Source organism: Spea bombifrons, chromosome 2 (genome assembly GCF_027358695.1).
Source record: "Spea bombifrons isolate aSpeBom1 chromosome 2, aSpeBom1.2.pri, whole genome shotgun sequence".
Lineage (NCBI taxonomy): Eukaryota > Metazoa > Chordata > Amphibia > Anura > Pelobatidae > Spea > Spea bombifrons.
In genome coordinates, this window is record NC_071088.1 from 30,377,273 (window position 1) to 30,404,630 (window position 27,358).

Below are 27,358 nucleotides of genomic sequence, written 5' to 3' on the forward strand. Positions count from 1 at the left end.
GGGTGTCACCATAAAGTTCTTTTCTATGTTGATGACCAAATTTATGTGAAGACATACATACATATAAGATATTTTCCTCTGGTAATTTAACACCATTAAAAGGAAACGCTATCCTATTTCTCATGTAGTTGCAGTGTTTCCTAAATATTGCATGCATCATGACCTCAAAAGCAGTTTAGTAAGGTATACAAACTCAAAAACAGGAATAGGCTTCTTCCTCCTCCTGGATTAAGGTGACCAGATCTGGGGACATGTCTGGAAACCAGGAACCTCTAGTCACCCTATCCTAGATGCAAAAAGGTTCTACTTTCATTCCAAAGTCTTTTCTGAAGAAAGACAATTTTATAAGGGCAAGGTTTGGAGGATGGAAGTGGACCAAGGACATCCTATTTCACGTGAAAACCCTTGCATTATTCACAGAGGCGTATCTACTGAAAATAGCGCCTATGGCAAGCACTGAAATTGCGCCCCTGTCCATGTATCTAAAACCCATTTATTAGCCCCTGCTGCCCATATATATATAAATATTAGACCCTGCTGCCGATATCAGGTATAGATCAACACATTAACACACAAACCCAGCTTTGGCATGTATAGATCAATTGAAATTCACTTGTGATCTCAGCACTGAAGGTATATATCAAATAAACAGAATCAGACATACAAATCCTGTATTTGCAGGTATACAGTAATAATATATGAAATGTAGCATTGCAGGTATAGATCAAATAAATACATGGAAACAGCATTGCAGGTATTAATCAACTGAATAAGACATATTAACCATGTATTTGCAGGTATACATAAATAATGTATGGCAACATAGCATAGCAGATACGGATCTACAGAATAACACAAAAACCCAGCTTTGCAGGCACAGATCAATTGGAATCCACATAAAAACATGGCATTAAAGGTATAGTTAAAACCCCCTAAATTACAGGCATAGATCATAGGTTGCACACCCCAAAGCCAGCCCTGGTGTCCACACTGCCCACATAGAACCTGACCAGCACCCAGATAACACACATAAGATTTGCCATCTTTGTCCCCAAATAGCCCAGCACAAGTCAACTTTGTCCCCAAACAGTCCGGCCTGTGTCATCTTTGTCCCATATACACCCTGCCTGTGCCATCTTGGTCCCCAAGGCTCAAACCTCCTGCTAGTGCCATCTTTGCCCTTCCACAATTATACATCTATGATACACACAAACACTTTTACAGTCACTCACTAATTCACACTTTAATTCAGACAATTTATCCACACATTAATTCATGCTCTCCCTCATTCAGACAATTCATCCACACATTAACTCATGCTCTCCCTCATTCAGACAACTCATCCACATATTAACTCATGCTCTCCCTCATTCAGACAACTCATCCACATATTAACTCATGCTCTCTCTCATTCAGACAACTCATCCACATATTAACTCATGCTCTCGCTCATTCAGACAATTCATCCACATATTAATTCATGTTCTCCCTTCATTCAGACAACTCATCCACATAGTAACTCATGCTCTCCCTCATTCAAACAACTCATGCTCTCCCTCATTCAGACAACTCATCCACATATTAACTTATGCTCTCCCTCATTCAGACAACTCATCCACATATTAACTCATGCTCTCCCTCGTTCAGACAACTCATGCTCTCCCTCATTCAGATAATACATTCACATATTAACTCATGCTCTTTACTTATATCTATCCCTCTCCCTCCCTTGTCACTTTCTAACCCCTCTCCCTCCCCTTTCCCTACTAACCTCTTCCTCAATATCTACCCCTCTCCCTCCTTTATCACTTTCTGCCCTCTCTCCCCCTTTCTCACTATCTACCCCCTCTCATTCCCTTATCACTTTCTATCCCCTGTCTTTCCCTTATCACTTTCTAACCCCTCTCCCTCCATTATCACTTTCTAACCCCTCTCCCTCCCCATACTCACTATCTACCCTCTCCCCCTTTGTAGTTCTCTCACCTTTAGGTCCAGCGATGGGAGCACGAGGCTTCTGTCTTCCTGCTCTGCTGCGGTGCCCGCTGCTCCACTGCTGAGCACCGAAATTTGACGTCATATTCCGGCGCTCAGCATGAAATGCCGGCACCGGGACGGAGGTAGAGGCCTCGTGGAGGAGGATGAGGGGCGCCGAGCAGTTGCTAGACGCCCCTGTCTCTCCTCCGCATCAAAAAAACCCATCATTTAAAAGCCGCTCACTGGCGCCCCCCCTTACAAATGGCGCCTAAGGCATGAGCCATAGGTGCCATACCTTAGATACGCCTCTGATTATTGCTATTTAAAAGTGTATCTGTAACTAATGGTTCATGGTTCATGACACTAAACATTATTTTATAAAGTTTTTCATTGCCATCTTGTTCTATCTTATTTGATTCTATCAACGTCAGGGGTGATGGCTAGAACAGAGGCTAGCTATCATGTGCTCACAAAAAGCAAAATTCGTTATTTATCTTTTTTATATTTTGTATATTTGTTTCTGACCCAAATTAGCCACCATGAGACTTTTATAAATAGTCCTTGTACAAACTTTGTTCAAAGTACAAAGGATCTGTTTACCATGGGATATAACCAGTAATAAGAAATGTGTGTAACATAAAGACTGTATTCACACAGTGATGTGTTCCTTTTGAGCATTTGGCTACAATTACTTATTATTAATATTTAAGTTTGAAAGAGGCTCTATGTATTTAGGACATCAAATGATTTCTGTAATTGTTCTCATTTTTGTTTGTGATTTCCCATCAAATACACTGGTGGGTCATTGCCAAGTATGCTTTACAGAACTGGACGACTATAGACTACGCATAGCTGCCAAAAATCCTCAATTTGTTGTGGCAGTCCTAGCCAACAGGCTTAAGTCCCACTACGCCACATGTGAAAAGCCCAAATTGTGCAAACACAAAAAAGTGTTGTGGTAAACACAACCTGCAATCTGCATTTTGTGTATGCAGTGTTGGAGCCTTGCTAGAATTTCAGAAACAGCGTACCATTGATGTTTAAACTATACGTCTATCCTGTGTTTAGTCTTGATATTCACATAAATTTAATGAATGTGCTGCATTAAATGTTTAATGATTACTTGATTTAATGATGTGAACGATTATGCTCTATAAATTTTATTGTTTAAAAAATGATTTACCATTACAGACATCTGCATGGGAATAAAAGGCATTTTTTCAAGAAACCAACGGTGTTGTTTTATATCGCACATCATATTCCACAGCGCTGTACAATGGGTAAATGGGACATAACAAGTAATATATAACATAATTTCACTTACAGAAACAACAGGTGAGGCGGGCCCTGCTCAAAACGAGTTTACAATCTAGAGGATAATCTCTTTGCATTAAATTATCAATATACAAAATTTTATTTATTTGTTGTACTTTCAGACTTTGTGTTGAGCCTTTTTTTCTGTCCAGATTGAGATGCGCATTGAATATATGTGTCCGTTTATCTCCCTACCTTGGGTACAGCTGCTCAGCCATAAAGTGTGACAGGGTGTTTTCGGAGAGGAAATGATACTAGGAACGGAAAAAGAAAGTTAATGTTCTAAATATCTTGTACTGTACACTACATGTAAATAAAACTGAAGCCCCAAATCACATGATTTAAAAAAAAAGATAATTCTTTTTCCTGTATTCCTCTTTTGCAGAATACATATATATACCGTATTGACTCAAATATAGGCCGCACCCGAATATAGGCCGTACCCTTAAAGTTTGGTGCTATTTTAAAGAAAAAAAATATTTTTAAAGAAAAAATACACATTAGTGGAATGGTAAAAAAGTATTTTATCTAATGAACAGGAACATTTTTGGTATCTATTATACAGTTTGTCAGCATATGTTCTATACAAACAGAAAACCAATAGCCATTTTAAGGTCCCTCCCATAATGCACCTTACCTTATAGATATGCCGTTCTGCCCCCTAATATGCCACTCTGCCCCTAATATGCTTTATAACCCCTGAAATGCTTTATGTCCCCTAGATATGCCACTCTGATCACCAGATATGCTTTGTGCCCCCTAGAAATGCCCATCTGCCCCCAGAAATGCCCACCTGCCCCCCAGATATGCTTTATGCCCCCTAGAAATGCCCACCTGTCCCCCCAGAGATGCTTTATGCCCCCTAGAAATGCCACTCTGCTTCCGAAAAGTGCCACTCCCCCCCGACTTACCAATGCACCCCCAGACTCCCTGGTGTGTAACGGGGCTGGCTGGAGAAGCACCAGCAGAAGTGCCGGCAGCGGAGGTTGTCTACGTGCATCGCCGCAGCCGGTGAACCTTACGTTAATGATATTGCTGTCACAGATGAAGTACTGATTGAAAGAGCAAATGAAACAGCTAATCTAGTCCATGACTAAATGAACTCCACACAGAAGTACACTCCCATGACAGCAATTCCTTGTCTACAGCATCAGCAGAAAGCGGTGAAACCTCCAGTAAATCTTAAATAATCTAGTCTAGTTCCAAAAACCCTCCATCAAGAAGTGAAGGAGTATATCCAAGATCTGTGGTCTGTGTCAGGAAGAAGTATGGAAGTCTGAGGCTCTGCTGTGACTACAGGGAAAGTGGCCCGTTAACCGCCTTCATTACTCCCTAAGGACTTTATCAGTGGGTCTGTATCCCATTTGGGCTTAGCACAGCTCCTGCCGAGTTCCAAAAGAGTATGGAAGATTGTCTTTCAGGTCTGAGAGATGTTATCTGCCAACCTTACTTGGATGACAATCTTGTTCATAGCAGTGCGTTTGAAGAACACTTGAAGCATGTTCAGACTGTCTTACAAAGTGCAAACTATTCAAGAGAAAAGTGAGATCTCTGAGAAAGATGTCTCAGGAGATGGTTACACGATGGATCCAGCTGAGACTGCACCAGTACAGAAATTAAAAGCAAAAAAACCTGAAACGATAGGAGATTTAAGAAAGATGTTGTGATTTCTCTTATACTACATACTACTTACGTTCCAAACATCTCCAGAATTGTCAAGCCCTTATATGAGCTGCTATCTCCGGCCCCATATGAGCTAAATGGGAAAGACACATCATCAGTACAAGAGTGTACCCCCTAAGCAAAGAAAAAGGGCTGAACAACCAAGCAGCAAGGACATCTACCGTCACGGAGACCTATTAGAGACGAATAGCCATCAGGAAATTCTAAACCAGCTCATCAACTATTTGTTGAAACCACCTGTCCTGGGATATGCAGATTTCACACAGCGTTTCGTGTTACACTGTGACGCATCACAGGAAGGTCTTTGAGCAGTATTATACCAAAGGCAAGGAGGAAAGATGGACGCCACTGGAGAAGAATTACCACATTTACTCTGGGAAATACAAATTTCTGGCATTGAAATGGGCCATTTGTGAACGATTCAGGGAGTATCTGCATCACGCACCCTCATTCATGGTGTATACAAACAACAATCCTCTCACCTATATCTTCACTACAGCCAAATTGAATGCCACAGGCCACTGGTGGGTAGCACAGCTTGCACTATTAGATACCATCCAGGAAATTCAAATGCGGATGCATATGGTCTATCCCGAATGCCGTTAGAGATAAATTACTACATGAATCAATGTACCGAAAAAATCAAACAGGATATCATCAGCTCTTCAATACTGGGAATATCTGTAGAGTTGGAAGAACCCTCACAGGGAATAGGAACAGTCTTCACTGCACTTGAACTTGTACACGATCTTTAATGATTTTGCACTCAAGTTTGGGTTCCCGAGCAAGATCCACCATGATATGGGAAAAGAGTTTGAGAATCAGATGTTTACAAGGCTGAAAGAACTCTCTGGAGTGCGTGGCTCTCATACAACACCATATCACCCTCAAGGAAATGGCCAAGTTGAAAGGTTCAACAGGACACTGCTATCCATGTTGGGACTGGAAGAACTCATTGGGAAAAGCTGTTGACGCCTATAATTGCACACGCAGCAAGGCTACTGAATACGAAACGTATCAAGACTAAGTAACAGACTGTCAAAAGAGAATGAGTGAAGCATAGCACATTGTATCCAAAACAGCCCACAAAGAAGCAATAAGAGGAAATGTATAATATCATAGAAGAATCCATGGGAATGATTTAAAACCTGGTGGCCGAGTGCTTGTTCACAACGTAACTGAAACAGGAGGACCTGGAAAAATTCCATCCTACTGGGAAGATAAAGTTCACATAGTTGTGCAAAGAAAAAGCAAAGAAAGCCCTGTCTATGAAGTCAGACCAGAAAAGAACAGAAGGTTGAACTTGAGTAATTCACAGAAATTTGTTAATGCCATGTGACCACTTACCACTGGAAACATCTGAGAAGGCTACAGACCAGCCAAAACAAAAGGAAATGGAGACACAATCCTAAACCGAAAGCTAGAGTTTTCCAACCCAAAGTCACCCAACAGCCAAATGAATACCTGCCGCCAGCTGAGGTAGAAGTATCAATACCATTGATGAAAATTTAGAAGATGACACAGTGAAGTTCAAGTTCCCCAGCCAGCACTTGAAGCAGGACAGTCTTCTGATGAAGAACAAGAAAACCCTGCACAATCACCTAGATCACATCCACACAGAGAGAGAGAGAGACGCCAACCAAGAATGTTGACTTATGAAACTTTTTGGCAACCTTCTGTGATACAAAGAGAACTACCTGTGAAGGACATTCACACCACACATTGTAGTCCGAGCTTTTGGAGACCATGGAATACAATGGACTTACAAACCGCTTATTAAAGTGATAACTAGAGAATTGAAAGTCAAATACTACTGTTATAGTATAGAGTATACTGACTGGTAACATTGTTGTCAAAGCATAAAAATTAACTGTAGGCTGTAAAATTGAGTCTGATAACAGTAAAGTGTAATGAAAAGAAACTGCTTTAAGTGAACAATTGTTCTTCAATTCTCTACTGAGAACTGAACATTGCAATAGACGGTAAGATGTGTATCTACTAGGTTTAGGATTTATTCCTGCAAATATATTTGTATATATATTGGTGTTTTGTTCAAGAACACAACTTCTAAACAGCCAGTTTTTATATTACACAGATCTAATGTGTTTTTTTTTATTGTTATTATTGACAATCCCATAACTACATTGTCCATAGTTCTTTTGCTGCTGTTTTAACCTCCTACCAGCAGGTGGCGATCCCTATTTTCTCAGTCACAGTAACTGTAATTGGTGCCATGGGAACACCTCAGTGGTTCAGTACTACTGAGGCCAGCACTGAATGCCGTTAAGACACATAGCAACAGGGTGTCCAGAGTAAAGCAGAGTCATTTATCATTTTTCCGAATCACAAAATAAATGTGTTGCAGCAGAACAAGCTACGTCTCTTTATTCTAAAAAAATGCAACATGTGTCTTTATAAATCTGTGCTGTCCAGCACACAGGTTATGGGCTTCGCAAGCAGTTTAATGTTCCAGCACAAAAAAAAAAACATTCTAGCCTTCAGATAAATGTATTTTATTTACATTTGAACATAAAATAATTTTGTCCAATGGTAGATAGTGAACAGGAAAAACAAAATTCTACAGGTAATGGGGATTTAAGTGCTTTACAAAGTGTTCTCAAATGATAAACTGAGTGCAGTCAAACATTGTTTTTTTAATGCAAAATAGAATATAAAGCAGTATATTCAGTGTAAGATAAATACCGATAAAGCATCTTGTACATATACCGTATACAAAAAAGCACTAGAGTATGTTTGTTTACTCAAGCCAAATTACCTTTATACATTTATATACATTTTGCCCCAGTTCCTATTTTGATCATAAAGTAATTTTCAATGTCATAGCATAGCCACATTTTTAAAGTGCTTTGTTCTTTGCTCCCAGTAGTTTTCAACCCTACTACTATTTCCACTCATGACGTTCATAAATGACACATCTTTTTCTTCTGTACATAAATATAAATGCTTGCTTGATAATTAAATGTAAAATATGACTTAAGAGCTCATTCAGAAAGTCTTGTAACACAGTCTATAGATCACTTTGCTGAAGGTTATGTTTATGACCATTTCCATTTTCAAGGGCTTCCACTTGTTCATTTGAGAAGGTCGCTGAGAATAAGCTGCCGCGTCGCCCCTCATAGCTTTTATTTCTCTTGAAGCTTCTATTCCATACCTCCAAGACTTTTTTGTAGAAATCTTTAGAAGCAAAATAATAAAGAAAAGGATCCAGGCAACTACTCAGGCAGCTCAAGGTAAGTGTGAGTTTATAAGCATGGTAGTAGCTTTTGTAATAGAATAATCGACAAATAGTGTGTATTAAGAGGATAAAATTGTTTGGGGCATAACACGTGACGAATACAACAAGGACCATGATAGCGAGTTTTATCGAGCGTTTCTCTTGACCTGTCCCGCGTCTATTTGAACACTTAACAAGTGTCCATATTATGCAAACATAGCAGACGACAGTCACAATTAGAGGAATTAAAAATAAACACATAAAAAGGCCACCAATAAAAATTGCCCAATACACTAGATTTGGTAGCATATTCCACTTAAGTATATCAAAGCAAGTGGTTATATTTAAATGCTTCACTTCATAGGTCAGGTCTGTAGATATGAGTGGATACAACAAAGCCAAGGTAAATATCCAAATAAAACAAATGGCAGCAACTGCGTATCTTTTTCTCCTCCATGTACTTGCCTTCATTGGATGGACAACACCCAAGTAGCGCTCAATGCTAATTGACATGATGGTCAAGATGGAAATGTACATGTTTGCATAAAATAGCACAGACACTATATTGCAAAGCCATGTCCCAAATATCCAGTGATTGTTGTTGATGTTATAGATGATTTGGAATGGAAGAAATATTGCAAGGACAAAGTCTGTAAGACTCAGATTGATCATGAGGATTATAGAAGATGTAATGGGTTTGGAATGGAATATCAAAATCCAAAGGGATAACAGATTCCCCGGAATGCTGATTAAAACCAATATTGAGTAAACCACAGGAAGAGTAGTTGAAACAATTTTGTTTTCAAGCATTAACAGCGTCTCATTATCAAGCTTCGATTCTTCAGGTAAGCTCCATACATCCATAATGGATCTGGTTTTGGAAAACTTTGGATTTTGAAAGCGTTTGGATATTCTTTAAGTCTAAAATAAAAGAAAACAAACAAACTTAATTCATATATTAATACATTTTTATAAGCTAAAATAACATAAAATTAAAACACTTCAAAGCACAATAACATTTTTGCAGACTAGACACTGATTTTATAATCCATGTTTTAGTTCTCCCAGTCTAACCAGTGTGAAGTGGAGGATTTGTGGACCCTGCACAATAATAGAAACTTATCTTGTGAGCACATTACTCTCACTGGTACTGGGCCCTAAGTATAACCCGGCTCTCAGCAGAGTCTAGTCAGCTAAAGATAGCTCACATTTTCACATTTAGCATAATGCTAAGACTGTCAGTGCTCTTCTATCTCTTCATTGTTACTATGGATTTGCCATTTGACAGGTGTGCTTTGCCTACATAATAATTATGACTTAAAGTTTTGTTTTCTTTGTGTTGTATAAGCTGTGTCCCCACTCATTACACATTTTCTGAATACCCATAATGTATGCCACACGCACATGTCAACTAAGCCTTGGGCAGCAGGTCCAGGGGGTAGCAGGCTTCTGCTGCAAAACCAGTGTAGAAACGGCCCTCTAGGGAGAGATCTGCCCTTCCTCTCCGCTCCTGCCCAATGAGCCAGTTACAAAGGACATCTCTGAGCCGACATGGCCTCCATAGGATATATTACAATGGGCTGGACGTCTTTAAGACATGGAGCTCCAGGATATGACATCTCATCTTGATGCTCCCCAGCGAGGACGACAGCCTTGGAGTCACTGCCCTGGGCCAGGCTTAGGGCAGGGACAAAGGTAAATAGTTGCTGCATAAGATAACAAAAATCTGTATTCTTCAGACCTTACGCAATGTGATATTGCATCACTGTATATAGGGAAACTATATACACTTACTTAGTATCTAAAACTGGGGCTTAGGGCACAGAATGGTGTAAGGAGCCTTAAAAACACTAGACGTCCATGAAGATGCTGTAGTTAAGGAGTTAGCAAACGGTGAAGAAAACTAACCACAAACACCCTTGTGCAACTTTGATAAATATCAAGACCTTAAAAGGAAAAAGACACTCATTATTTTTATGATATAAGTTTCGAAATCATCAATAGGTAAAGATTATACATGTACAGTTTTTGCTAGTTATGGTTTCAAGTACATCCTAAATGTCCTTGATGATGATTTTTTTAGTTGTCTGTTAGTATACATGTACAGTATGTACCAACACTACCTTTGATATCATATTTATGATATCATACTGCCTCTTTAAATTAAATCATACCTCATTTCTAAGGATAAAAATAAAATAAAAGATGTCCATTTCATATTAGATATGTTTAAAAATATGTTTTTGGTACAAAGTAGGGGAATGCCAGATATACACAATTAACATTGCTACTGGTGCTTCCTCTATATGTTCAGCTTATATTGCAATTTTGAAGAATAGAATGTGGGCACCTCATCAAAGTATAAACTTTCTCACACCCTAATTTCCTGTTTCCCTTAGATTTGCAAACTGCACCTGCAAAAAAAGCATACAGTTCAAAAGAGTATATCAAGAAATATGCACTACAAATGTACTAATAATTTACACTATAACATCATATGATTGCACTATAAAGCAAAGCATGAAATGTAATCTGGGCGACCTGCAGTTGACTTGAGCCCTTTCCTACCTTAGCCCAACATTTGAGTACAGGAATAATGTGAGTTACAGCCAAACGGTCCTCTAGGGCAATAAGGCTTACGAACAAGTGAACAAAATAAAATACAATAAAAGCCTAGCTCCCAATTGGAGAGCTTTCTGGCTACACATTGCTGGCCCAGACTCACTTGGGCATCCAGTCTGTTGTATATTAGTAACCGTGATTATGGTACCAGTTAAGGTGAAGTCCACAGAGGTCAACTTTGACTTTTAATACTTGACCCCTATGAATTCTTTATACTGTCATTACCAGACCAGTTACCATATAAAAGGCAGACTTTGTTCAAATTATCCAGAGCATGGGCTTAGCCTAAATGTCTTCTTAGATGATGCAACCCTATGGAAAAGTGCATGTGACTGTTTACAAGAAGGGCGTGCTGACCCACCCAAATCATCTGCACTCAAGCTCAAAGATTGCATGAAAAAGGTAGTTTGAGGGTTAGAAGCACATGGGAGATTATATATGAGGAAGTGAAAAAGAAACAACTTTTTATAGTTGAGCAGATGGCACAGAACACATTTGTTTTCAAATTAGCTTAAGTAACATTTAGGAAAAGTTACACGCACTGTATTATTTCAACAAAGCTCCTCATATATTTCTTTGTGTTGAAAATAAGGGTGCATAAGCATTATATGGGCATTACAGATGCACTCCATGGAGTCCCATCATACCTGGAAAATCCTAAGGTATGTTGGCCTGGAGGCAAAAAGTAAGGGGACTGAGGGTGTGTGGGGCTTGGCCCTACTCCAATAGGTCAAAAGGCTATCCTAGGGGCTACATGGAGTCTTCCGGGCTGATCTAGAGAGTTCCCAGATATGGTGGTAATTCATAGGTACCATTGGTTTGGAATGCCCTGTTATATATGAGCATCTGTTCTCCTGGCACACACCTGGGCATTGTGGACCAAATACATTTTAGTGAGCAGCTGAGATGACTTTGGTTTTATCTTTGCATCCTAGCTACTTGGATGTACATAGACCAACTGGACTATTAGAGAATAAATACCATGGTATAAGTCATTAGTAAGTTAAACTATGATAAAGTTATGTGACTTAGATTTGCTTTTATTTTATTTTGTTTGAGAACTATTTAATACTTTGCTTACCCTTTACAAAATAAGAAGGCAATAGAATTAGTTATGGCTTAATTGCTCAAATCTGATTATTTATTTACCCTAGAAAAGGGTGAAAATAAGGTTGATGAGTTTAAGATCTTGGAAATCAGATAAAAAGTTCCCCCTTTGTAGCTTAGATGGAAACTCTTGATTTGATCAAATGGAATTTTTTGGGAGCAGTGTTTTCATTTTAATAACGGCTTTTGTTTTTTTACGACCCTTGGAGGAATTTGCCCGCTTTTAGTTAAAGTTGGCAGAAAGGTTTTTCTTTTATAGAGATTTTGCAAGCTTACTAACTCTGTAAGTATGCAGATTGCTGAATGTACGAGCTGATAAAATTGAGAAATGTTTGACATCTTTATCAGAAATCTTCATTGTGCGATTTTACATCTTAATCTCAGTAGCATAAATAATCTGTATAATTTAATGAAATCAAAAGTAAAACAATGGATGGCTACCCAAGGACTAGGCACCAATTATTGATCACTATTCTGAGGTTTAGCCCTGTTTATTCCTGAAGAAATAAACCAAATGGCAAATGGTTTAAGTAAATTAGACGAATGTCTAAGATTGGTGCAGATGCAGTTTAATGTTGATAAATGCAAAATAATGCATTTGGGCATAAAAACTGTTCTGTCAGCAACAGAAAGACTTGGAAGTAATTATTTCTGAGAACTCAAAAGTAAACAGACAATGCAACAAAGCATTTGAAAAGGCAAGCAGTTCTGAAGTCCTAATCTCCAGAAAAGATATTAAAATTATGGAGAGAGCCCAGAGAAGTGCTACAAAAATGGTTACTGGTTGTCAGGATAAAAATTATCAGGATAGACATAGTTTAAAATAAGTAAAAAAAAAAATGCAGGACAGAAATGTATTTCAGGAGGAGAAATGTTATAATAAGAGATCATAGTCTAAAACCAGAGGGTCAGAGGCTTAGGTGTAATGTAAGAAAGTTTTTTTTACTCAGAACGTAGTAGATAAGAAGAACAGCCTCCACGCGGAAGTATCGTAGGCTAATGCAGTAATTTAAAGATTTAAAGATGCATGGGATAGCCATTTGTCTATACTGTATCCAAATGTTTGTTTTTTTATTATCTGCTGTTAAATTATGTTTCTAGTTTTGTCGTAAGAACTGTGTAAATAGTACTATATAATAAATATAAATCTAGTTGTCATTAAAACCAAGCAGCTGCATTTGTAGAAGCTAGTTTTAAGTCCGTAAGGAAAGGTTTGGGAAATGTCTTTGTATGGACAAAGAGAAATACCATTGATTCAAATATGCAGTACGAGTAAAACATGGTGTTTTTTTTGCCATTTCGTATTGAACATAATTATATCCCTTTTAGTACCAATATCAGAGTGTTAAAAATCTTGCCAAGTACTTAAGACACTCAACTTTTTTTTATAAGTTCATCAATCCTCCCTTTATTTTCACCTAATTTTAGTTTTTTAGCTCAAGCCACCAAATAACTTATTCCTCTACTTTTCCAAAACAACAGAAGATATTTATTGAATGAAGAAATTCACCATTTTTTTACTAGCATCATATAAATATATAATTTACACATAATGTAATGTTATTGGACAGCCATATAGTTTTCATGTGTATGTATTCTTGCCCAATCTACTAAAAAGTACTCATCAAACTACCTTTGGCAAACAGAAGACTCCTAAATCTAATCACACAGGAATCCTATCTTCTACAAAAAATACACAGCAAAAAGACCTTCATAAGATAAACAAGACTTCATTAGTATTGCCACAAAGAATCACTTTAGTGTCAAGTTTAAGCTGGAAAGTCACCCAAAATATCAAGTCTCTGTCTGTCTACAATTTTTTTTACTAGACAACAGACAAAACATCATATAAACAACAGAAATAAATCTGTACGAATCAGTTTTCCAGGCTTTATATTTATATTCTTTTTTTATCAAAATTTCAGTAGAAGAATTTTTTTTTCATCAATCATTTTCGGGAGAGAAGATGTTAAGTGCTGAGCTAGTGTAGGGTACAGCAACCATGTGCTCCTGTAGGTGTTTACTATGTTGTCATATATTTCATCTACAGCACTAGAAACACTAAGCTGGCCATGGTCTCCATTACTGTTGAGAACTCTACCTTCAAATGTGTCCTTTCCTCACACAAGATGCCACAAAACACTAATTTGCTTCTTTGTGATATAATCATTTCTAGATTATTGCAACTTCGTACTAACCGGCCTTCTCATCTCCTGCTTCTCGCCATTCCATCCATAATCCATCCATAATCCATTCCACAATCAAATCATCCTCACTCTGGCAGCCCTCACGCTCAATCTGATTTCCCCCAAGCTCCTAAAAGATTGTAAACTCACAAGAGGGCTCTACTCTTCTTCTGTACCGGTATGAGTTAATGTGCATAAATGTTATTGCTAGCTTCAAAATGAGCTGGAGGGCGCTCTATAAATATAATGTTATATAATGATGAGATGCAGGAAACTATTTTCATCAATGTGATATTGTTATAAAATCTACATATCAGAGAATTTTGCCCTACAGGCTCTAGCTTTGAGTGCTGTATCTCCGAGTGTATGAAGTATGGGTAGACCACCTCAGCCCAACCTAGACCCTTTTCTGCCTACTCCTGGAAAAATATTAGTTTGGGGGGGGGCATTATTTGATTTTAAGTCAAATTCCTATAAAATTAGTTTAGCTTTTCCATAAACAAAGTTGCTTCTATTGTTCCAGTTAAATAACACACACTTTCACTATGCAATATTAAAACAGATTCCCTGAAAAATTGTTAGTGTTTTATGTTTGAAAAATAAATTAAATGGACATCATTTTATTTAACAGCAGCAGCATATTTCATGTCTGATATACAGAAGAAGGCAAATATCTTAAAAACATCTAAAGCAGACATTTTTGGCAAAGGTTCCAGTTCCTGGAGTACTAATGTCTGTCTGGGTTTGTGTTTTTCCTTTATATGCAGACACATGTTTATCTACTTGTCTGTTAAAATGCATATCTGATGACTTGTCTGGTTCTGTTGTCTCTCACTTTTTATCTTAAAAATGTTTTTTTAGTTTTCCTGTTGATCTATATCTTATAAAGCATCTTGAACACTTGCGTTATGCTATGCAATATCAGTGGTCACAACTGACCACATAAATATCACGTGATAAGTAAAACAAAAATTCTTACACTACATTGCCTTGTTAGATTATTGCACGTCAAAAATGTTTAAAAAAACGAGGTTGTCATAACGATAGATACCTACAAATATGTGAAGAGGTTCAATAAAGTCATGGAGGGTATATCAGAGGATGATGTCAGATGGTGGAACTGTGGATGGGGTATTGTGAGCTAGGGTAGTAGATACCTAGAATAGACTTCATGTGGAAGTAGTAAAGGGAAACATAGTGAAGGAATTCAAGAGGGATTGGGATGTGTATACAATTATCTTAAATTCGAAGTAATTAAAAAAAGACAAGAGCCGATGAGTCAATTGGTTAGTTTTTGCTATCATAATACATGTATCTATGTGTGTGTTAATGTTCCACCGAGTATCATATTATGTTCACCATGTTGTTATTGGTCACCGTATTTAATGGCCCTGAGAATTTAAAACCACCAAAAAAAAAGATAATGCAGATAACTTTTTTAATTTAACACTGTTACTCTGTTTACGAGTTCATGCAAGGCATTTTTGTACTCTGATTCTGAATATTCAATTATAAGATGGAAAGACTAAAGACAAGCACAATAGGTTGAAAACATCAAAACAACTAACTTTGTTAAAGATTGTAAGAGCCTCTTGTTTTCTGTTTTTTGTTGATCGCGTATCACGTCAAGTAGAAACGTAAAACCATACAAGGTTGACCTTCATGCTCAAACACTGTCATCTGTTTTTCTTTTAACATTTAGAATCAGCAGAGTATCGATAATTATATCACTGTGCTCCACTAATATAATTACAGTGATGCCATGAAATACTTAGATTTACTTCATTGTGCTGAGCCCTAAAAAATTTCCTTTTTTTGTGCTTTCTTTTTATGTTTTGATGAAATAATGCAGATAGTGACGTGAGAATTCTAATGGAGAGAAGCAGGAAAGGGAAAACTCTGGGGGGACAGTCCTGGGAAGCTTCCTGGAATGGTTACATGCCAATTGAAGCTTACGTGTCCCTCTTTTATGGAAAACATAACTTGTTTGGGCATATATTATTTTATTTTGATGATGATTAATCTACATGTGTTATGGATAATAAAAATAGCTTGGAACAACTCAGACGTTCCCTTTTTTAGCAGTCTTGTGATTCACGTGATATGCTACAAACAGGAAAAAAAGAAAGGCTGTGAGATTGTCTGATCCAAAAGTTGGCATCCTAAAAGTGCTCGATGAACACCGGACACTTTAGTGCTAAAAGTGCAGAGTTGTTATAACCACTGTCAGTATTTTTACATCTATTACATGGTAATGTACACTCATCTGACAATGCAGAACACTGCTTAAGTGAGTTTGAGAATGTACACTGATCTGACAATTGCCACAAGGAGCTCTCTACAGCAAGGAGGAACAAAACATCCCCTTTGATAAGCTTAGACGGTCATATGACTTATAGCCAAGTTGGTTGCCATATCGGCTATTTTTTTATCTGGATATATCTTATTTTCATATGCTGTTAACCGTCATCTATATTGCTGCCCTGTTTTATGTGGAATCACATAATGAAATCAAGTTTAGATACACACACACACACACACACACACACACATATACATCTTGTTGTCTCAATATTTCTTAATGTATTATAAGGAAATTTGTAATAAAAGACCTACCTGTTGTAAAACTTGGCTATGCTTTCCTGTTTTCCAGAATTCTAAATTGATCAATGTAGTATATTAAGAAAAACAATCTTCTAATTCCCATTCTCCTGAAGTGTTCCTTAAGAATGCAACACAATTTGACATGATTAAATAATTATTTATAGGAAGGCATAGAGCACTCAGCAGTGCTTGGAGCAATGTTTCTTATGCTGCATTGAGTTATAAAAGTGTTAAATTCAGAAGAGTCGATGGAACGGCACATTTTAATTTGTGACTTTTTTATGATCACACCTGGGAACTTGCCAGATCAGGCTACCTGGAGATCTCCCTCTTATGGGACAGTCGCTTTGTGAGGCGGGGGTTACCATGTGACAGGTGGGGTTAGCTGGCAATAAGGGTGGGGCCAACACCAGACAGAACAAATCGTATGAGAGATGGAGGAAAATTGGGCGTGAGTAGGTGTAACTAAACACATCTCTCTTGCCCCAGAGAAAGAGCAGAGTCACCCAGCGAAGAAGTGCTTTACCGCAATATCTTTCCTAGATATGAATACCATGTGTTATAAAAATCACATTTTCTTTCTTTGTGATGATTAATGTTACGTGATGTTCTTTTCAATTAGATTTGTTCATTTAATATTTATTATTCATTGAATAGTGACGTTTTGCATTCATTTATTGTACACCTACACGTTTAATTCAGATGACTAGGCTTTACAGATGACTGACCTTTTTAGCAATTTAATGAAAACCTTATATTATAAAAAAAATACATACATAACAGTCATGCACTATTAGCTAGCATGCTAGAGTGCAGGGATGGGTCACAGCTAGATTTAAATGATATTGTTTAATATATTTGATAGAGTTTTACCTTTAAATAATCATTCCCCCATCTTGCAAATACATGGAGGGATTCAGCACTTTTACATCTGGCTCTTTCCCTGCATCCTACCCTCCTTATCCTCAGTGCTCAGATGATGTGTTCATCTGAATGCATCGCAAGCACTGGGTCACGTAAAACTTCAAGGAGGTCTCACCCCTCGTGTGCATGCACAGAGAGCCCTCTCATTACGTTCAACCTTCACCACTTTTAGCACAGCTACCCCTTTAGCCCCTTAACAATACAAGGTGTAATATCTTCGTATACTATCACTTGAAGACGCATGACGGTGAAATCTCTCTTGGTGTGAGCGCACAAAAACCTGGGCATTCCCCTGCTGTAGTGTTACAGCTAACACCATAGGAAGCATCAGTCAAAGTACTACAAACCCTGCAGGATCCCCTATGATCCTACCTGCTGCTGATCACACAAAAATGAAAATGTAAAACAAGTAAAAATGTGTCTTAAAAAACTCTATACCCCTTCCAGCCTGGTTGGCATTCTCCACAAAATGATAAACAAAGAAAACAAAAAATAATAATAATTTTGTATAAAGTAGTGCAATTGATCTTTGATATCCTCCAAAAACGTACAAAACTATGCATACTGAATATTTCTGTACTTGTATGATGTTGTTAAACTAAAATTGTATTCTCCATCTGCAACTGCAATTGGAGTGGGAGAAAGCCTGAGAATTGAAAGGGGTATGCAAATAATGACCCTTGTTTTTCCACAACACGCACATGTAACTTTTGCAATCTGCTATTAAGGCTACAGTTGCATCATATCACAGTTGCATCATATCACAGTTCATTACCATTTCATTACGGTAAAGAATGATTGTCCATCTATATGAGAATGCATTAGAAATAAAACCCTATCTGTCCTGAAAAGAATATATCATTTGTGTGGTTACACTACATGAGAACGAGGGAAATTAGAACTGTACAAAGCAAGAGTTAAAATGGTGAAAATGTCTGTGGTCTCAAATGTAAAATAGCTTACATCTTTAAAGGGTAAAATGTAAAAAATGACCATGAGAAATTATCTGTACGGTCGGTGTATGGCTATATGATACAGCATTATGAGACAAATTGGAGGTATCAACCAAACTTTGAAAGAAAGGAATACTGCGGAGTGAGGAATGTTCTGGATAAAAGTCCTGGAAGCCATATAATTTCTCTAAATCCAATGTAATTTTATAGTACAGCAACAAGGTGGTGAGTCCCAGAGCCCCCCTACAAGACAGCTCATCCTACACACACACACAAGCATAGCAACATACTTACACACACTAACATAATTAGACACAAACATTAGTAGTCTTCTGCTCCCTCTCTGTCCTCACATGCTGCAGAAAATGAGGGAGTGCAGTCCACTGACATGCCCAACCCGGGGTAGGGAATTGGTTGGAGGCCCCCATAATGCAGGCTTTGCCGGGGCCTCCATTATGTGAGTGCAATGAGTTGTCCAGACTTTTTTTTAGGAAAAAATTTCATATTATATGTACTTACCATGACTCCAAAAACAGCGCTAACTGCAAAAATACATGCACACATTTACCAAGCATATCTCATAATCACAGCACAGTAAGAGCTGAGTCTGTGTCCAAAACACTGCCTACCTAATTGAATCAATGCAAACCACTGTGTTTCCAATTAAGATAAAAGAAAAGCGTCAAAGCAGTTACGCATTAACTGTAATTTTATAGAGATCATCCTAGAGTTAGTCAGGTTATTACTATATTGCATTATACCAGTAGAAACTGTTGCAAAATAATCCTTATATTTTTAATGCAAAATGTCTGAATTTATATATACCGTATTGGCTCGGATATAGGCCGCCCCCGTATATAGGCCGCACCCTAAAACTTTGGTGCTTTTTTAAAGAAAAAGTTTTTTTCTTTAAAAAAGCACCAAAAAGCATGCTGCCACTCTGCCCCCCCCGAGATATGCTACCACTCTCCTCCCTCCCCGAGATATGCTACCACTGTCCTCCCTCCCCGAGATATGCTGCCACTGTCCTCCCTCCCCCCCGAGATATGCTACAGCTGTCCTCCCTCCCCGGAGATATGCTACCACTGTCCCCCCCCCCGACTTACCGGAGCAGACTCCCGGGTGTCTTGCCGGGCCGGCGGGGGACGTCTACGCAATACAACTTCCGGTGCCGGCACTGGATGTGCCAGCACCGGAAGTTGTATACGTGTATTGCGTAGACGTCCCCCGCTGGCCCCGCAAGACACCCCGTGGGAAGTGCTGGCACGGGAGGCTGTCTGAGCGTATCGGGGAGTAGGATGCAGGTCCCCTGCACCGCTGCGGGGGATCTGTATCCTAACCCCGCTGCCTGCCCGGCGCCCGGGACTGCATGTCCCGGGCGTCGGGCGCTAGACCCCGAATATAGGCCGCACCCCCACTTTAAAGACTTAAAGTGGGGGGAAAAAGTGCGGCCTATATTCGAGCCAATACGGTATATATATATATATATATATATATATATATATATATATAGTCAAATCGTAATGTTAGGCTGCTAAGTAATTAAGTTTAATCATATTTAACGTATTGGAAGTACAGTGTGCTTACCTGGCATGAAGAGGAATTATTGTTAACTGCAGAAGACAAAATAAGGCCACGTTTACTGTATATTTAAGAATATTAGACAATGCGCTACCAACAAGACTAATTCTATGAAAATCTCTGCACGTTTATGGTTTACCACTACATTACTGAATTTGGCATTAAGGGGTTGAGTTGTCTTTAGACTTGTCTGTGCATGTGCTAGGTGTTTTATTTTGACACATTTTTTAGTAGACCCATCTAGAGATTTCTAGAAGTAGTTTTTATAATCTAAGAATGTACATGTAAAATGTGTCCATTTAAGTTGCACTAATAGTCTGCACAACCAATGGCGTAACTACAGGGTGGCAACTGATGGTGCCCGTCTCTCTAGGGGGGCGACCCCTGCAACCACTTGTTCTTGTCTCTCCAATACGCTTCAAAATTGTTCAGAAAGGGCCTTTTCTTCCTGAACCAGCGCAGTCCAGGTCAGAGGGGCTCTTTCTAAAGAATTTTGCACTGGCACGGAGAGAGACATCACATGACCCCCAGGTTTAAACCAAGGAAAGCTGCAGGAGGGGTAAAGGGGTAAAGGCAGGAGGGAGGTGGTTTGTATGTTTGTATGCATGTGAGCATACATGTCTATGTATAAGTGTCTGTGAGCTTGCATGTCTATGAATACTATTCTTAGTCCCTGGCCATATCTTATATTTAGCTTAGCCTTATGCCCATCCCAATGCGTGCTTAAGCGCCTTCACCGTATTAACATCTACCACTTCTGTTGGAAGGCCATTCCATGCTTCAACCACCCTTTCTGTGGTTGAAGCATGGAATGGCCTTCCAACAGAAGTGGGGCATCCTCAAACGGAAGATGGGGGAGCGCAAGGTCTCTAACATCCACCAGCTCTGTGATGTCGTCATGGAGGAGTGGAAGAGGACTCCAGTGGCAACCTGTGAAGCTCTGGTGGACTCCATGCCCAAGAGGGTTAAGGCCACTTTGGGCCCAATTTGGACATTTCCACTTAGGGGTGTACTCACGTTTGTTGCTAAGGTTTAGACATTAATGGCTGTGTGTTGAGTTATTTTGAGGGGATAGCAAATTTACACTGTAATACAAGCTGTACACTCACTACTTTACATTGTAACAGAGTGTAATTTCTTCAGTGTTGTCACTGATATAATATTTACAAAAAATATATAATAAAATATTTACAAAAATGTGAGGTGTATACTGTATATACTGTATATATATATATATATATATATATATATATATATATATATATATATATATTGTTATGTACAATTTTATTGTTTCTTAGCAGGTGATAGGAGAAAATATTTTTATCTAAGGTGTATTTTCTTGGGAGGCAGTTTGTCTGTTTAAGACCGGAATAACATGCAAATCCCCTATGTCCTGTCCGTTACAAATATATTGCTAGTCTAACAAAGCAAAGGAAACCAGTACCCATACAGGAATTGTGACATTAACCAGGATGTTGCTTCATTTTAACTGCCATAAAGTTCTGTCTGGTCTTCACAGTATGGATTTTTTTATATATATAAGAACATGGTACATCTGTTGCTAACTGATAGAGAAGTACGATATTTTTGACAGCATAGAGATGAGAGCGGGAGATAAGTTAAATATATCAGCACATAGTTTTTAGTTTCAATACTGCTTCAGGAAGTATGCTGTAGGCCAGGGGTGTCCATTTTTTCTGTAGTGGGCCACTTCATCAGAATTGTATACGTGCGCAGGCCGCACTCATTTTTCACCATCAGAAAATATGGCCTTTAATAAGATATGCAGATTAAAATAAAGTAAATGACACAAAACCTTTACTTTTCCTCTCACTGATTTCTGGGCCTAGAAGGTTTTGTGACTACAAATTCAGGATTCTGGATAACTAAAAATTAAATAGTTCTATTTATTCTAGGGATGCACCAAAATAAAAATTCTGGACCAAAACCAAAAATTCAGGGTTCACTTAGCCGAAAACAACCCCCCACCTTTATATATATATATATATATATATATTATGATTGTTAACAGCAATCTCAAGCATACTCAGATTTCATAAATAAATTAATATTGTTATTGTATTCTTTGTCCAATTTTGGTGTGTTAACCACACTTTTAATAAAAGTAAGTAACATACCCCAATTGGACAAAAAAAAATCAACAATATGACTTGGCATGATAGGAGTATGATTGCTAACAGCAACCACACTCCTATCATACCCAGGCAACCAGTAAATGCTGGAACCTAGGCATGTTGGGACTGTGATTACTGTTAGCAATCACACTCCTATCATCCCAAGTCAGCCAGTACATGCTGGTACAGGGTGGCTGTAAGTGCAGACCCAATACTGCTTGCAGCATCAATACACATGGGGGGCAGCTAGCCAAGTTTCAGCATGTACTGGCTGACTTGGCATGATAGGAGTGTGATTGCTAACAGCAATCACAGTCCCATCATGCCTAGGTTTCAGCACTTACACATCCATGCTATCACACACACAAATTCATACATTCACAGATTCATTCCCTCAATCACACATACTCATTCAAACGCCCTCCCCCACCCCCTTTCCTGCACTACAGCTCTCGATGCAGCTCACAGACTTCAGCAGGGGGCGCGACCTCCCTCTGTGTGCAGAGTCAGATATCACGTACATTCACGTGACTCTGCTGGGTTCCGCTTCCTCTGTGCAGTACAATAGACCCTCCCACAGGTAAGCAGCAGGGCTCTTGTGATCCTGGCTGCTGATGTCCCAGGAGGTCCCGCGGGCCGCATGTTGGACGCCCCTGACCTAAGAGATGATAATTTTAGCATGCGTTACATGACCTCTCTGGGCACCTCAGTTACTGGATGCCAGGGTACTGCACATCTACGGCGCCCACCTTAGAGCTCCCCTGCGCTCTCTGATCTTGGTGCTATTGAACTTTGTCTATATATTCCATGAATCAATATATTTATAAAATATTTATAAAATAAAAAATCAATCAAAAAAGGTCAATGTTGATAGTGGATAGATTTATTATTGTTTTTACGTTTGTATTTTGAAAAATTATTTTAATTTAGGATTGTATCCTTTTCTGGACCAGAAACAACGCTCTCTGACCTGTAAACACCAGTAGGGAAATATATCTTCTTACCACAAGTTGCACCCACGAGAAACATTTAAAAAATGTTTACCCCCCAACCCGTGGCCATTGGGGGAGAGAGGTTCAGTTGATGTGGTCTGTGCCTCACATTTAATTTTTTTAAATAAATTAAGCTACCACTCCATGAGAAGCTGGGAAGTATACCCACTGAAGTTTATTTTATTACCCATCCAACCGCTTATGTTGTGGGGAAGAAGGAGGCAATTATTGCCTCCTGAGTGGTAACTAAAGGGTCCTGGGATCCCCTGTTTTGCTTTTTATTGTTGAGGCATTTTTTCCTAACTAAATAAAGCAACAAAATAATTCCTAGTATGGTATATTGACCCGATATTTCTCAGAAATAGTTCTTCAATAATTTCATTCATAATTTTGTCAGGAATACTGGATGACATACTAAAAAGAGCAATTCCTAACTGGAACAGCACCTTTAAATTAATTGGAACAGCACCTTTAAATGAATTGCTTGTTTTACTGATTGATCCTATATCATTTTTTTGTTTAGGGATCTAGAACCACCTTGACTGTCAATCTACTTTTACAACTTTTTTTCTGGTGGCTTTTTTTTGTGTAAACAACTGACTTTAAGTGGTTTTGCACTGTTCATTTCTCGAAGGGAAATTTGACCGTTCAGCAAGAACTACTTTTATGACTACAGAGTCGTCGGAGAAAAAAACCACAGTAATTGACAAAGATAGATGAAAATGCAGATTTATGTATTACAAAAAAATATTCAACTAAATTATTTTTCTTCTGGGAATATTTTATAGTTCGATGGTTCTATATATTATCTTGACACCAAAATACACATTGTTCAAATGTGTTCAAGCACACCACAAACCACTGTTATGCAATATGCCACACTGTGCACGTTGGAGTTGTCTGCATAAAACAGTTTATGCAAATATAAAGTGACTTAATAATAGAAAAGCTGTGTATACTGTATATTATACGTCTTTAACATGATTTTATGTTACAACATAGAATTCCCACCATGTAAATTAATTCCGATAGGTGTCTGCATCTGCCTACATTCAGTTGGCATAGGTCTTATCTGACCAAAAAGGATGAATAAAGAAGTGATAAATCTTTTGTGACTAAATACAGCATTAGATACATCATTCTTTCTATGTCAAAAAAAGGCTGTTGCCTAGGTTTATTTGTTGACGTTAATACTTGATGACTGTTGTCCTTGAAGGATGTAGTACAGGAGAGGTCAATTAAATTGACCAATCCATAAACATGTAACTAGTCTTATTCTTATGCGTCTTATTTGTTTCTTGTATGAACCAACAATGACCAACATTTAATGACCTGCTCTATCAAAACCATAATCAACCGCAGGCTCCCCCATATTCATATTGGACATGTGAAGCAAGCAAAGTTATTCTTCAAATGAACAAGCTCCATGACATTTGAAAGCATCAACTCTTGCATCAACATTTTGATGTTACCTTATATTCGATTGTCTTATTATGATTTATAGCTATATGCTATATTTAGCAAAAAAATATTTTGCAAAACAAGTGCTCCCTGCCTAGTAAAAGGCACATGAGATGAGCTACAAATCCATTTTAATAGAAGGAATTAAAAATACATTTGGAACAATTGTCCCACATGGGTCTTCTCACAAAATTAAATTAATTGCATTTTATCGTACATTATAATTCATATAAAAACACCTATAAACAATGTTTTCTAAAATAATATACATTGAGTTGGCAGACAATATATTTTTATCCAAAAGTAAAAACAATACTATTAAGACTAAAAGTACAGTTCCATATGATTGGGTAAAGAATGTCCAAAAACATTATTATATAGAACGAGTTAATGAAACGACAATCGTTAAATAGATAAGAAATCTTAAGATGAGGAAGTTAACTCCTATCTTGCATTGAGCAGAAAATAAAAACAGAGCTTATATTGGCTATGCTTACCTTCTATGTTACATGTTCTGGACTGAGAGAGAATTGTCATGTTGCCATCGACCTTTGAAAGAGTCTTAAATAAGCGACAGGAAATTAAATTAGGTTTTGCAACTGAACATTTTCACAGTTGTATCGACAGCAGAAGGCGTGGTTGCAAGATGCAAGACAGAAAAAGTCTCCTCGTTAGACTAACTTCACTTCTTATGTTTAACCCTTTCACAACAAGAGAACCTGTATATTTGTTACTTGGGTTACCTGCCTCATTTAAATAGTGCAGCGCTGCATAATTTGTTGGCGCTTAATCAATAAAATGTTTTAACAATAATTGATGTATAATTTGGGAAGAAGCGTGTTATCCCTTTTAGAGTTTAAATGCACACTCCCAAAATACTGAAAATGTTACAGAAACCAATACTGTACATATATTTCGGAGCAAAGCAACAAAATACAAATAGAAGCAAACAACTAAAAATGTTTTTTTGTTCCAATTATACATCATAATTTCTTACACTTTTCATGCACTATATACCGTATTTGCTCGATTATAAGACGAGGTTTTTTCCAGAGCAAATGCTCTGAAAAATACCCCTCGTCCTATAATCGAGGTCGTCTTCTCATTCAGACCGCAATCTGCTTCGGCCGTGCTGCTTACCGGGCTTTGATCGCGAGCAGCGTCTCTGCTATTAGCAGCAGGAAACAGGAAGCTAGCAGTCCTCACATAACTCTGCCTCCCCCCTCCTTCCTCTGGGGGCGGGGCCAGAGAAGTTGCTTGCACAGCTGGGCCCCTGCAGAAGTCTGCTAGTGGGAGATCTGCAGTTCAGGTAAGGGGGTGGGGGGTTTGAGCGTGTGTGTATATGTGTGATTAATGGAATGAATGAGTATTTAAATGTTTGTGAATGAGTGTGTGTGTGTGATAGCATGGATGTGTAAGGGGGGTGGGGGGGTGGTAGCATGGCATAGGGAGGCTGTAATCACACTTCTAACATCCCCAGGTTCTAGCATGTACTTGGTGCCTTGGCTTGATAGGAGTGTGATTGCTGTTAGCAGTATATATATATATCTCCAGAAATGCATTTTAACCCCCTATATGCCACTCAGCCCCATGATATGCCTTTTAATCCCCTTTATGCCAGAGTGGCATATAGGGGTATAAGGCACATCATGGGGCAGAGTGGCAAATAGGGGGGTATAAGGCATTTCTGGGGGCAGAGTGGCAAGCCTGGGGGCAGATGTGCATAACTGGGGGGGGGGGCAGGTTGGCAAATAAAAGGAAATAAAAAATATATTTTTCTCAATCATAGCTCTTATTAAATATGAAAACTAGTTTACATGAATTAATATTTACTAGTAAAACTTTTTTCCTATAGGGTAGTCTTATATTCAGGCTTTTTGTTTTTTCCTAAATTAATATTTTGATTTTGGGGGGTCGTCTTATAATCAGAGTCGTCTTATAATCGAGCAAATACGGTAATTCCCAAATGATATCCTAGAGTTTCCTTCGTATTAATACAGAAACGGTTCTCTTTTCTGCATTATTTTGGCCTCTTGGAGTACTACCGCAAAAGAGCAGAACCGTGGCCTGCCCCATGAGGACAGCCTCTCCCCATTCCTCCTTTTGGGGAAGTACTCTGGGAGGCCAGGTTAATGGAGAGGAAAGCGGGGAGAAGCAAACCAAAAGAGAAGACAGAAGAAAGAATACAGGAAAACAGAAGAGGCAAGACAAGAAGCAGAGCTGTGGAAAAAGGAGACAGGGACACAAAACCACACAGAAGGTTGGTAGACATTGAGAGAGAAATGAAAACTAAAATACTTAGCTCTCTGCTTCATTTTTGTTAATTTATTGGGGTCCTCCTGGTTTGGGGACTTAGGTATGAATTAATGAAATTGGCAGATTTCATTAAAATGAAAATTCAGATAAATCAGAATGCACAAGTCTACTGATCACATTGTGATCAGCAAGCAGGGCTCCATAGCCTTGCATTGCTGATCACAATGTGTGCCACCAGCCAGCATTGAGAATAATCAGAGATCAAAGCAGGCCCTAACAGAAGGGAATACTCAATAACACTGAATGGCTTTACACACAATCAGCCATC

At 38.4% G+C, this 27,358-nt stretch overlaps 1 protein-coding gene across 2 annotated transcripts; it reads right to left on the reverse strand.

Moving 5' to 3' along the window:
• Positions 1 to 7,472: 7,472 nt before the first annotated feature.
• P2RY8 (P2Y receptor family member 8) lies at positions 7,473 to 25,384 on the reverse strand. Of its 2 annotated transcripts, none has more exons than XM_053456817.1 (2): positions 25,272 to 25,384; positions 7,473 to 9,127 (listed from the first exon to the last, which is right to left on the reverse strand). In XM_053456817.1, the coding sequence occupies exon 2, from the start codon at positions 9,068 to 9,070 to the stop codon at positions 8,000 to 8,002; it is 1,071 nt and encodes a 356-aa protein (XP_053312792.1). In that variant the 5' UTR covers positions 9,071 to 9,127; positions 25,272 to 25,384; the 3' UTR covers positions 7,473 to 7,999. The 2 variants fall into 2 exon arrangements, with proteins under 2 accessions (XP_053312792.1, XP_053312793.1); XM_053456818.1 differs by lacking the exon at positions 25,272 to 25,384 and adding an exon at positions 10,557 to 10,621.
• Positions 25,385 to 27,358: the final 1,974 nt, after the last annotated feature.